At 43.4% G+C, this 13,786-nt stretch overlaps 1 protein-coding gene across 1 annotated transcript; it reads right to left on the reverse strand.

Moving 5' to 3' along the window:
- Nucleotides 1-289: 289 nt before the first annotated feature.
- LOC124300648 (zinc finger protein 468-like) lies at nt 290-2,798 on the reverse strand. Its single transcript, XM_046754946.1, has 3 exons — nt 2,600-2,798; nt 2,337-2,465; nt 290-1,723 (listed from the first exon to the last, which is right to left on the reverse strand). The coding sequence occupies exons 2-3, from the start codon at nt 2,457-2,459 to the stop codon at nt 956-958; spliced, it is 891 nt and encodes a 296-aa protein (XP_046610902.1). The 5' UTR covers nt 2,460-2,465; nt 2,600-2,798; the 3' UTR covers nt 290-955.
- Nucleotides 2,799-13,786: the final 10,988 nt, after the last annotated feature.

A 13,786-nucleotide genomic window follows, 5' to 3' on the forward strand; every position in this document is an offset into this window, starting at 1 on the left:
TTCAGACATGCCGACGAAAGTCGGATGGTGAGGAAAATTTGAAATTCCACTGGACACAAGCGGCTTAAAAATTGGAAATAGTACCTATGATGAATTTTATTTACTTGCAGAGTCTGTGAAATTTAATTCCATTGATATACAAAAATCAACCTACTGAGCTCGGCAAATGGTAGGTAGCAAATTCACGCGAACATTAAAGGAGGTTTTCTCTCTACCGCAGGTTAACCTGCAGTGTTTTGCAATAAGTGAATTCGTACTCCAAAGTAGGTGTTTTATTTTTTGTCGCAGTAAAAAGACTTCAGGAACTGTAGATATGAATATACACTAGGAAACATTGTCTCAAATATTCTATACTTCATTTTTATTTTGTTTTTAATCCAACACCCTGTCATATAAGATTCCTTCATTGATAAAATAAATATTTCACTCTCACCTTGTAGAAAGACACAATTAGGTACGCTATTTACGATTTTTTAGCATGTTACATAAATTAACATCTAGCTTCAAATTGGTTAGGGGATAATCATTGTTAAACAACAATACTCTATAACGCTAAACAAATTTATTGAGTAACTTAAATACATATCATCAATCAGTGTACGGCACTTTGCAACAAAAATAATTTACAGACTTTAACGTAATTAACCACCTGTCCAAGCATAAGGATATACCAAAATAATTTATCATGATATTTCCACGTCGATAATTAACCAACAAATCATATATTTCCGAATATCACGATTATGCGTGTATGTAATTACGATCACATAGAAAGCAACGAACTAAAACAATTCCGTCAAATTTATCCGACAATTAGAGTCGTGTTTCTTCACTTTTAAGTGATTGTAATCAAGTATAACAATATATAAAATAATTCTCTTCTTGCTTATAATAAGTGATAAGAAATTCAATCGGGAATGTAAGAGCCAAACTCAACTATCAACTAATTTTTGAATTATTTACGATTATTTTTCATATGCGATACCAATCTGTGAGTTTGCAAGTCGACGTAATTATAAAAAGATTGTTTGCAAAGCTTGCAGTTGAACTTTTTTCCCTCGTGAGTCTTGAGATGTTTGGTCATCAAGTCTTTTCTGGAAAATGACCTTTCGCAAATATTGCACGGATACTTGTCAGGGTTTGTGTGAAAGGTCCTGTGTCGCGTCAGATTGTCCATTCTAGTATACATTCTAGGGCAGAGGCCACACGGGTATTTATTCTTCTCGATATGACACCTCTGATGGTATCGAAGATATCTTTTTTGCCCAAAGGTTTTCTGGCAGGCGCAGCAGGTGATCTGATTGTGCTCGTTCATACCGCGAGATTCGAGGTGATCGTCCATCTCCCTGCTGCTGCCAAATTTCTCCTTGCAGAACTGGCAAGTCAGCTTCTTCGCCTGTTTGTTTTGACGGATATTATCAACGAACGTAGGATCCGTCATTATCTGATAAAGCATACTTCCGGCGAATTCCTCGCTGCTATTGCTTCCGCAGTACGCGGTTTCGGACGCTGATGACCCGCTCGGCTTTTCCTCCTCGCTGCAAACCTTGACGCTATCTTTGACGCTCAAATTCATGGCTCCAAAAGTGTCTTCCACGCGATTCTTGACTCCGGGCACGTGGTAGACTAATTCTAAGGGTGACGATTTGCTGGTGCTAAAATCCCTCGATTCGTGTACGCCGGTTGAACGTTTGGACCCCTCTCGCACACTTGCTTCGGATTTCTGCGAAAATACGTTGGCTTACGAACATAGATACGACCCATCATTATCAAGCGTGGATACGTACGTACTATATATGTTTTGGGTCGAATCAAGGTGGCGCGAACGGCCAGCTCGCTTCGTACATGTGTATTTATCAGATTTTCTCGGTAATTGCTGCGTGGCGGTTCGAATCGTGAAGTGTACTTGAACGAGGTATACGGACAAACGGTGAAATGTGCACGTTGAAAGAAGTGCGTAGTTCAGTGCTAGTGTGAGACGGTCAGCTGTTTGTGGGACGCTACACGTGACATTGGTTTGAACGGACAAAAATTAACCAAGAACGAAGGCCAACTCAGATTACGTCAGGTTAGTTTGACCAAAAAGACTCTGACAGTTGTAAAAAAACATCTGTCGTCAATGTCTTTTACAGATTTTTGTGTTTTCATTTTTCTTGTGTGCTTGGGAGTGTATCGTGTATTACAGATATGTTCTTGATACGCTATCACGGTCCATTTTATTTCGTGCACCATTATTCCGGATGATGTGAAATTTACGAAATTTCAACGCTCACAGTTGAGTACTTATGTGTTCGGTTGACTGCTACATTGATTGAAATATTATCGTGCAAGCTTACCTTTCGTATTTCGTGTATTTGAGCGTGTTTCCCAATATCCAAAAATTCTTTCCTCGCGTCTTGTGCGATAGTTTTTGTAAGATTTACGGTCATTCTTTGTCTGGGTATGGTTTTCAGTCGCATTCTAATCTGCAAAATAGATCTGAATATAATATATGTACATTACGATGGCACTTGTATTTACGGTCCAATACTCATCGCAGATGATGTATAATCATTCGCTCGTTATACGTGCATCGCTTCGCAGCCGGCACTTGACTCACCAGTATAAGCAGGATGCAACTCGTATTAAATAGTTCTCCACACGATTACGAAACGGTGAGAATCACGTATCTCTATTCAACCTTTGAGGCACAACTGTCCGGTGCGATGTCTTCCTTGAAATGACACACGCAATAACATTGTCGGCCGGTAGCTCAAGCCGATTGATATTGACTCGACCTCACTTGAAGCGCGTAACTCACCTGTATCACAGACAACAGCGGAGTCGCCGAAAAGCGTCGTTTGACAACAGACCGATACGGAGTACCTCTCGCATCGAGGAAGCAGTTTTCAAATCTCAAGGACGTGTTTTCGCATCGGTGTAATCAAGTCGTGGTACCGTAAATTCCGTCAGAGATATAAATTAGAGAGAAACCGAGATTCGTGGACCTGGAATTCGTACCGATCAAGTGCCAAATGCCACGTATACGTACGTACACATCTGTAAAGCGTGTAACGGATGTATATTTTATTCGAGTACTCATTGTCATTAATTTTTTTTAATTCCGTTATTACGAAAGTACGACGCCTGTCTTTCTCAATTATTGTATTTCAACTCCAGCGTTGCTTAACCGTGTAGTCAAAGCTCTTTAACAGTCACGGAAACGTGAAACGTGAAGAATTCTCGAGAGTGGGAGCAAAAAAAAAGTTGGCATCGTATGTCAACAAAAGAACGGTTCCATTAAAACCTTCGTCTTGTTTATCCGTATTACAGGTAATTAACGAGTCTCTCGAAAAAGCGTCTCGTATTTTTTTCTTCAATTTTTTCCGCTCCTCTCGGTATCATCGCCAAAAGTTCAGAACTTGTTCCCCGACGCTGTAAAACCCGGTTGCGATTGTCATTCGAAGAGATTCAGCAGTTGGCCGAGCCTGCACAAGAGCGAGATGCAGAAGGGAGGGCAAAATCAATTATTCATCCAAATTGGCCGGGAAAAAAGTCCTAATTATCCGGGGCAAATACGACCTTAATACACCGAAGTGTACCCCACCCCGCCCCACCCCTCGTGTCGTAGTCCTTTCCGCCCCTACCCGCTCTCGATTCTCAACCCGCTGCCATTCCCTTACCGTGAATAACCATTTGTATTTCCAATTAGCTTTGCTAATAAGAAGACGGAGGTATTGCCTTAGTGGAAAAAATGTATAACCTCATTCAGCCACTGGGGAAATAAAGAAAGGTATGACAATATACTCGGCTACCGGCACTACCACCACCAACACTGCAACGATGTCAACGAAATTGGTGCCTGTGAATGTAACTCCGAATGTCGGTTGTCGGGTTATATCGGGTGGGTTACAATTAAAAACCTTTCCTACCCTTCCCATCCTGCAGCTCAACCCCGCAGACTCTTCCTTATATTATATTAACAAATGGAGGGTGAGGAGCACGGAACATCGCTCAAACATCGCCCGACATAATTCAGGTTTTATTCTATTTTTTTTTTTGTCGTTTTTAATTTTACCCCTCAAATTTTCCACTTCACTGTTACTGAACCCTGTTTTAGTCAGTTTTGCTATTTAAATTTTTAGGCTCGCGTTACTTGTTATGTACCAGTGGATTTAGTATACATACATGTGGAGCGTGCTATCGGAGTTAATAATTAACGCGGCTTGGACACAAGTTGAATGATTAACACGTTATTTTATTCATGTAACAAAATGCTGCCACGCTGACTACCACGCTACTTTTCTCCTCTCCGCCCAATACCTAACCAAAATGAGCACACTTGACGCTCGATGCTTACTTTAGTTATACCAGTCTTAATTTTTTAACCATTACGTATGACCCAAATGTTTTTCAAGTCACACGTATTTGATTCACGTTTGAGGCATGTCAAATATCCGTTCAAATTTGTAAGATTTCGCATTGTGGACGGTACTTTGGTTCAATTTTTATTGTTAAGATTTAAAAAATGCTATGCTTAATATTAATCTTGTGTAAATGTCATACGGCTGCATCGAACGGAAATTTGCAAGTTTTATTCAGCAAATAACGCGACAACGGATTCATTGCAGACTCCCAATCATTCGGTATTTGAAGCATTAATTTTTTGGGCGAGTTGAAATTTCATTTCGGTCAAGTGTAAGCTAACGTTGTAATCGTGATGTATTAAAAAATTAGCAAAATCAGAAATATTCTTGCAAAAAATGTGTCCCTTCGGCTATAGAGAATATGAATGATTGAAGAAATGATCAAAGTAGCACAGGAGGCGTGCATCGATAGGGATCCCAAAATTACGGGTGAATTTTTTATCCAGGGATATTTCATCCCGATCTCCCGCGAGAACTTCAGTTCCGTGCCCAATTAAGCTTTAATTAGCCATTAATATTGACTATGGGCGTCAAATAAGTCAGTCTCGCTCGGCTCCTGCTCCACTCCCCGTTTTTTTCCACGGGAAATGAGGGCTGCTAACTTTTTTTCATCAGCATTTTACGGTTATACTTGAGCATTAATAATGCACATGTTTAATATAAAGAGAGGCCTACCGTAGGCTGACTAATAAACTGAAGGAATGCTTTATATCCACCGCGGCTGTAGAGTTTCGTTGTTTCGGTGCTTCGGCACTTCGGCCCGACGTATATTATTTCGGAGCGCTAGAACACGATTTTACATTTTCTACACCGCTGTTTTTTATTCATCCATTTTATTCCCTTCTCTTCTTTCTCGCGCTCTATCTTCCGGATGAACCTAATAAATAAATCGTGGATAACATTGCGGCTAAGGTTACGTATATGTATCCATACATGTATCGTGTATATATTTATATACAAGCTGCGAGACAAGTTCGACTCCGTACTCGGTGCGTATGTATACGTATACCTAGACGAAACGTCGAGCATTATTTTAGACTTGGTTTAATATTCATTGAGATATCTACGTGCTACGGTGTATCCTTCAGCCAATAAGTCTGGTCTTTATTGAACCCGAAGGCGCCAGACGGAAGGCAGGGAGCGAGTGTTGCGTCGGTTCGGGAATTCGTCGGGAAAGGGAAAACCGCGCTTTCATTTTCACTTTTATGCGTTTTGCGGCCGCGAAGAGCCTCCCGGAAAACCTTCGCAAGCCTCACCCGGCTGATTTTTGAGTGAGCGGGGAGGTGTGCTTTAGATCATGAAAGTGAGGATTCCTGAAAAATATGGGTTTAATAAAGACGAAGGCGTGATGTATGGTCGTGTGCCGCGTTGACGGGGGTGAAGATGGGCCCGCGAACAGGGGCTGCGGCGGAAAAGCTGCGGGCCAAGGGCTGCGAGCCAGAGATGAGATGAGAGTAGATAGGATCAGCCGTCGCTCCGATATCCAGCTTTTTCACCTAATATAATAAATACAATATAACCGGGATCAGCGGAGGTGAAAAAAACACGTCGCGCCAACCGCATCGTCATATTTTAGAACGTATTTCAAGGTCGAAAGATGGCCTGACATGTGATTTCAAGACGCAGAAATTTTCAACGATAAGCAACCCTGATCAACGAATTGTCTCGCGACAGAGTTCATGCGCTTGTTCCGGAAAAAAGTAAAACGTAGTTAATAACATATCGATGGCTTGTGACGATCCTTGAGAAGCTAATCTGCTCAACGGTAATAAGAATAACTTCATGGTCGTTTCTTGGCAGACACTGCTCGTGTTATTCCCATTGCGACTGGGAAGCGTATTTCGGAAGGAAAATTAATACTTCCTTTGATAATGGCGTTGTTTTTCCACTTTTCGCTCTACTCGAGGCGCGAGTTTGCCAGCGCGAAACGTGGGACGTATAACCGTTAAGATAAAAATCCCGGAAGGTCAGCAAACGTTTGAGTAAGAGTCATTCAAAATTCTCAAGCTGATACGGCACATTCGAAATCACTGTCGCTGGATTTGTCGTGTAAGCTTCAACGGAAGAAAAATAATAAAAAATACTCAATTCGCAAATGCGATAGCGTGAGCAGTGGAAAATATTTCCATCAATCGTAAAAATTGAGGCACGACCCACAAAAAACACCGAATATAATTGATTGTGTAACTATTATACCGTTCCTAAAAAATGACGCTGATATTCATCGTTTCGATTTAAATCTTCATAGATCCCGCGATTGACATTTACGAACTATGATATATATTTCTTACTCACAGTCTGTCATGATTTACCGTGCAACGTAATCCGGCATCGTAAAAAACGTTTGTCGCAGAAGCACGTCTTTGGAAATGAGTGAGGCGTTGTACAAAGTAGCGGAGACTATGGCACGCAGACGAATTCCTGAACATGAACTCCTTAACGAGTATTTCCCTAATGCCACCGAAAGCTGAGAAGCTACAGCTATTTCAGCATTTGTTGAATTTCCATGGAAATCGAAGACACACCCTTGAGACAACTTCGAACGGCATCGCTCCCTGCACAGCCTCGCCCCGATAAGGGGTTGTAAAACGATGGCGCAGCTATCTGCCAATACGTTTCTTCCTGTTAGATTCTCGGCATATAGCAGATACAAAAAAGCTATTCCACAGAAATTGATGCCATTTGAATATCGCTACTGCCGTACCGTCGAGATGACTTTCCCAACTTCGCACAGATCACTATCTGCCTAACTCAATCGCTTCAATATCGTATCTGATTCTCTCTTCTTTTTCTCGCAAGAAGTATCGCGCTGCGTCTCCCGCTTGACACGAGGGTGATAATAAATCCCGATAATTTGCCTATCCAACTACCCCTAAAACAGCTTCACCTTCTTCTTTCGAATTGGATCTTCTTGAATTGCAATTTTTATCTCAACACTCATCGCTTCGCGCCATATTAATTCTCTGCCTTCGCCGAAGGTTCGTACTCTCGCACACATTCCAATTGAATCCATGGCTGTCAGATTTGATTGGGTGTTTCTCAGGAATGTGCTCGCATCTCACGACTGCTCTTTCCAAACTAGCTCTGTAGAAACCATCGATGCAGATTCCTCGCAGTCAATCTCCCTTCACCCTTCCTGGTTCCTTCGGTCGTCCCACTTGCTCGCGAGACTTTCAGCAGAATCTATCGCAAAATCTATAACCTGGGAGGAGGTGATGGGGCGGGGGTGGGGGGAGGGGGTGGTTTGACAGGGAGAAGCGCGAGCGGATGCTTCGAGGGAGGGTGAACTCCGTCACATTTCACTACAGACTAATAACTTCTGAATATTCATTTCGCGTTTCTCCTTGCCTGCTTGCGTTCGGTAAGCAGGTTTAAAGCCGCGTTTACACTCCCTCACTCGGAGCTTGCAGTACGAGTATCGAGTCATCGAGCAGTGCAGATCGAACTTGATGCAATGAGAAGTGAACCGGTTTTATAATTGTATCGCACTATTAAAGGTACCTAGAATATTCAATGGCCCTTAACCGTGACGACTGTGTAATGGATCAGCCTTTATTCGGTATGAACAGGGCCTAAGAGATTTGCCTCGCATCTTTGTAGCGAGAAAAACAGAGTAGCTGGGAGTTGGCTGGTTAGAGTGAGAAAGTGAGAAAGTGAGACGGTTACCATGGAAACTGTGAATTAAGTAATCAATGAATTATTATTGACATTGATGTCTTCGCCCCTTCGTCATATTTCAGGACTCATAAAGGGCGCTGAGCTACCCCCCTCCCCTCCCCTCCTCCCACTCCCCTACCTGCCCCCCTTTCCCCTCCGACTCCTGATTAATACGTCTATATTATGTTTTATTAGATTTGACGGGGAAATTTCTCGATAATGCCGTAGCGCGAATTCGTGCCCCGAATTAATTTGTCAAGAAATATTGCTACCCGTCCCGATATCAGCTCATCGATATAAACCTCGCCTCGATGACATAAATAGAGTAAATTCACTAAAAGCGGCGTCGGTGATGCTGCAGCTGAGTAGTCTTCGAGTTTCGAACGGAACCCCGATGAATCCGAGTTGTAATCCGCATCGAGAAAAATACCCCACCGTACTTTGAAGTTACCGTGTAAATATTCAAACATTGCTCGAAGTCGAGTTCAAGAAGAATTCCGTGCATATAATTGTGACATTTTAATTACACAATATGTGAGCACAGAGGAAATACAGACGAATATTATATAGAGAAATGTGGAAACGGCGGAGAATACAGAAATAGACGCGCGAGCGCAAGAAATGAGCACCCGAGCGCACACACGTATAATTATAATAACATTACTTGACAGGGGTGGAAAGCGGGGTGCTGGCTAGCAGCTAGCGAGCATTGAAATATTATACCAAAGAGAAAATAATTAAAATTCAGCCCTTGTGCTTGCTTGCCCGCGTTCCTCCTACCTCCCCACCTACGTACACGTATGAACCTCGAGGTTGGAGGCGGCTTGGATGGATGAGGGTCCTGCTCTAAGGACGCACCTGTATATTTTTACACCGAAGTATACCTACGTACACGTTACTTGGGTACGTACACTCGCGTATACACTGCAGAGCGAGCGATACAATCACCCCCTTAAATTATCCTTCTTTTTCCCGTGGTTTCGTTCTCTTCTTTTTGAGTCTCCTTTTCCATTTTCTACCGTCATTTGTCGGTGCTCCTTTGTGCTCCTTTTAGTACGAAATAACGATACGGCGATAGTCAATTAGCGGAAGTTTCATTGACCAATTACCGGCGATTCGAAATTCAACTCTTTTGCTGTAGGATAGTAATTATAATAATTTATCAAAATATTGTTCAATGCTTGATGTGGTAGAGCGTATTTTCGTGCGGTTATTCTACCACGGATGCGGAAACGCGTTTCCTCGCGGTACCGGACGGTGATTAACAATGAATTAATCCAATCAGTAGACAAAACGTGGAATCCTATTATCCAGATTTGTTCGTACATCCCATCATGCCGAGCTCCATCTGAATCTCTGATTCCATATTTCCTCCTCCTTCCGCGGTTCTTCTCGTCCTCTAGGTTTCCGTCCCGCTCTCAGTGCACGCCTCTATTAAATTTACTTTCTAGGACGTTTTAATCAGAATGTACCTATGCAAATTTTTGAATACACATCCTCCTCGGCGGACGATGTTTGTATAGGTCAGATGAAGGTATTTTGCTGCCAAGCAGCCACCCCTGCCCGAGAATTAAAGAATTTGCAATTCTGAATACAGGTGATCGTATATTCCGGGCTTCCTAGCACTCCTGCTGCAGGCTATAACCTTGCCCTGCCGCCGCTGCGTATTCTTTCATAAACTTGAAAATGAAATTATCCATTCCGAAGAGAACGAGATTTGTTGTTGCGGCGGTGGTTCTCTGCACCTCAGCCTCGCACCTCGAGTCTTCTCCGTTCGACCTCGTTCGAGGCTAGAAGAATCGCCGAGCTTTCGACCGGAAGCATGGCATCCCCTCCAACGCAAAACCCCATCGTTTCGTTCTTTTCCGCGCACGTTCGTCGACGCGACCGGAAGAGGGCATGAATTAAAATTTCACGTACCGACTTACGATCGGGTGAATTTCTCGGGGAGCGAGAACCGAGGGTGGGACACCGCCGGTCATTGTTCCCGCGCCTAACTCCGGTTAGGAAGTGTACAATAATAAATATAGAGAAAATGAAAAATTATTAAAAACTTCCTTTTTAACCTCGACGGGTAATCCTCGCCGCCCCCAGGAGATGTCGCATTAAAAACCTGACCCCGTCCCCACGGTCTCTCCCGCGCTCTCTGCAGCTCTCTTTCTCTCTTTCTATCTCTCTCCGACTCACCCACGCCCGGACATGCGAATTATTTATGCGGAGGAGTCTCTGTGACGACATTACCACCGCGTTAGTATTAAATCATAACGAATGGCCCGTTACGAGTTTACATCTACTGGACGCAACCGTCGAGATTTTCATTCCCACACTACCCGATTATTTTCCTGCTGCACATGCAATCTCTCCCGGGGATTTCTTCCGAAATACAATCGCTCGACTCAGCCATCTGAGACCGGTATTATGGTCAAATTTAACGAATTCGGTCACGTGGTACTTGTTTCCCGAAAACTTGATTTCTTCACCCTCGATTGCGAAAACCGAGACATACTCCTAAAACATGGTCTAGTTTATTTATATCCACGTCACCATCGCCAATTGCTGGTGGAGCAATGGCGTTCAATGAGCTAGAATAGTTTTCAGAAATTTCGGACGCTGAATCGAACGTCGCTTATACGCCTTCTTGGAGTTTTCGCCAAAAACGAAACTACGCAGAATATAATTTCACCACTGAATCCATATTTTCCCCATTCGTTACAAGTGAATTTGCATACATTATATACTGGTCCACTTAAGAAGCCGAAATTGACGGCACAAATGCGCGAGTCGGATTGAACGGTTGACTGCCACCGCGGTTGGATAAGGGTAGATACGTTCCGAGGGGATGCGAGGCACCAGCTTGCGGTCTCGATGTTATTTGTTGGGATCGAACGAGCCCCGTATCCTCCCCAAGTCTCAGGCCCGAGTTCCATTTACAGGCGACAAATAAGCCACGTACGATTACGTGGATTTGAGAATCACGCGAGGGCCGTTGCCTCCAATATTTTCAACCCTATTCCCCTGGTCTTTCTCTCGCTGTCCTGCAAGCACTAAGCCCGATTCGCAATCAAGGAGATTCGCAGATATCCCTTCTCCTAACAGCGCGTACAGTGCAGACTGAAAGGCACGGAGGATCCTACCTCACCTGAGATCATCCAAATTTTCTTCCGTTAGTCGAAAATCACCCGCTGTAGTACGACCACCCCCGTGGGAGGGCGAGGTAAGTGTCCTTTCCAAGCGTGAAAAAGTATTGTTCCCGGTTCAGGAGTTTTTAAAGTAAGGGCGGCTCGGTCAGCATACTAAATTGTCCTTTGTTTTCTGCAGTAACAATGGAATTCCGGTCTACCGCAAGTGATTATGGGCAGAGGTTGCGGTGGTGTTCGTCGCTAGATGTACGCTGCTATGGTATTCCTGTAATGCACGCTGTATTATACATATGTATTGGTGCCGTTTTATAATCGAGGGAAATAAAAGCATTGATTAGAAAACTGCCCTTGGGGACTTAATTGATATTTTAATGGACTGTGTTTGAAAAAAAAGTCCTTAAAATCACTCCCAGGTTAAAGACAAAAGAATAAATGGAAGCTTCGCTGCCCTGCCCCTCCTCCCTATCCTCCGTCTCCCTTCGAGCTATCAATACCCCACCGGGCTCGGTGCGGATTCAACGCGATTATAAAAACCGTCAAACACCATCGGTTATAATTTATTCAAATTAGCTCAAGAATATTCATTAAAAAGTTGAGGAGTGAGAATAAGCCCTCGTTGTCTCTCTCCTTTCCGCCTTCACACTCCGCCCTCCACTTCTCATCGTACCCCTTATTTCTCGCTTGGACAACGCCAGGTTTAATATAGATTATTGGAATTCATTTCCCATTCAACCTCTAACCGTGACAGCGCCACAAAAGCTTTCTTCGCTCTGATCTCCTTCTCTCTCTCTCTCCTTTCTCATCCCCGTCCTCTCACCGAATCCTTACTTAACGTTGTACTCACAGTCAGCTGTTTTGTGTATTTATACGAAATATTCATCTGTTCCAGGCGATACGTGCACGCTTTTGAGGAATTTTCGATTCAACTGCTTAACATCGGGAACGGTGAGTCGACTATATTTGTAAATAAGAAATTAGAAAATTATTACTCATGTTACGGAAGTCAATCATTGTTCAGGGTGACCAAACAATATATTCTGGTCGATTTTACCATACACTTTATGTGCCCACTCTAATTCGGTAATCGTATATCGGTTTGGAGGAGACGAAAAAGCCGAAGTGATTATCACCTCGAACCATTTTCATTACCTGAAAAGCGCGTCCTTCTCGGTAAAGCAAGTCGATAGCGAGGCATGATTCTATCATACGGTGTTAACGCACCTATTTCCATTTGTTGATTAACATTGACAGCACGCGTGTCCAATCCCCGTATCGTGGTGATCATTGGGTATGTTTTCTGGCTTGTCCATTCTTACCGGACTCCTTGATTTAAATAGAAAGAAAACGAACGAGAAACAACGTATTTATCTGAAAATGAAACAACGGTTCGATTCAAGGCGGCTAAGAAATTGAATTACTCGTTCATTTCGATAATTTCTTTACAGGAAGCTTCTTACGGCATAAATCGAGGAAAGTTTTTCAACCACGCAGGTTGTAGCCTATAGGTACGTATTAAGTATCTGCGGCAGAAATGACGGCTAATTCGTATTCCCCTTGATGTCTGGCAGAGTTAACGGTTTTACGGGATAAAAGACTATAGATTGAGAGGCGGGTGGGTGCCGGGGGTGGAAAACTGGGGGAAGCGTAAGCAAGAGAGGCGAAGCAAGAAATTGATATAGGATACGAAAATGAATTGCCCCTTTGCCGAAGAATATTCCACGGCAATCTGCCCGCGCCTCGTTTTTATGCTTTTTATGCTCATTTTCAATTTTACCCACCCCCCTTACTCCGCGTCGCCTCCCTCTTTCACTCGAAGGGAACCCCCAGGTTTGCCATAAAACGCGCACCTATTACCATACCGCCGTTTCGATGACAGGGTGAATACAAACCGACGCATTACGCAATCATTGAATATTTCCGAAGAGAAATTAAGGTGAAAAATTATCAGAAGATATCGAACCCTCTTCCCACATATCACTTAGACAATTTGCCGAAGTGATATATCTCGGTCTTGAACGTCGCAGTGACTGAAACTCGTCATCTTTCTCACGGCAATTCCTGTTCCGTCAATAAATCAAGCACCCTGGTTTCATCAGACTTCGCGTCTTTGAGTAATTCCTTTATACGGCGTCTAATATCACGTTCATACGAGCGAACTAGTGTAGAGGATAGGCGAAAGGCTTGGTACGGCGATCGATCTTGCATTATAGACTCCTCGCTGACACCCGGTGATTGATTGTTGTAATTGAATAACCGGTAGCGATCAGTACCCGCGGATGACCGAGGCTCTAGAATTTCACCCCGTGCGGGGATCATATGTGTCTCGCATCTCACGCTACCAAGTAATTGACAATTCGACTGATGCACGTGGATTAACACGAGGATGCAGGCTCTGCACCTTCGCGTATTGTATAATACCTATTGCAGATCCGGTTGTTAACGCGTGCATCGCGAGGCTACGTTACGATCCCCCGTCAAATCTGATGGGAGAGATGATGTGGAACCGCAGGTCTACGGTAACGCGTTTACTCTCCGTGGATTTTGGCGTTGCAATAATCAAGGCTACCGATATATTAACGGCTG

This window comes from Neodiprion virginianus, chromosome 3 (genome assembly GCF_021901495.1).
Source record: "Neodiprion virginianus isolate iyNeoVirg1 chromosome 3, iyNeoVirg1.1, whole genome shotgun sequence".
Lineage (NCBI taxonomy): Eukaryota > Metazoa > Arthropoda > Insecta > Hymenoptera > Diprionidae > Neodiprion > Neodiprion virginianus.

What these genes read in the sequence shown, in the direction of transcription:
- LOC124300648 (XM_046754946.1), bottom strand. Translation starts at nt 2,459, where the DNA reads ATGCGACTGAAAACCATACCCAGACAAAGAATGACCGTAAATCTTACA. An exon ending in AAATACACGAAATACGAAAG is followed by an intron (nt 1,724 to 2,336) that starts GTAAGCTTGCAC and finishes GTATTTTCGCAG; the next exon opens with AAATCCGAAGCAAGTGTGCG.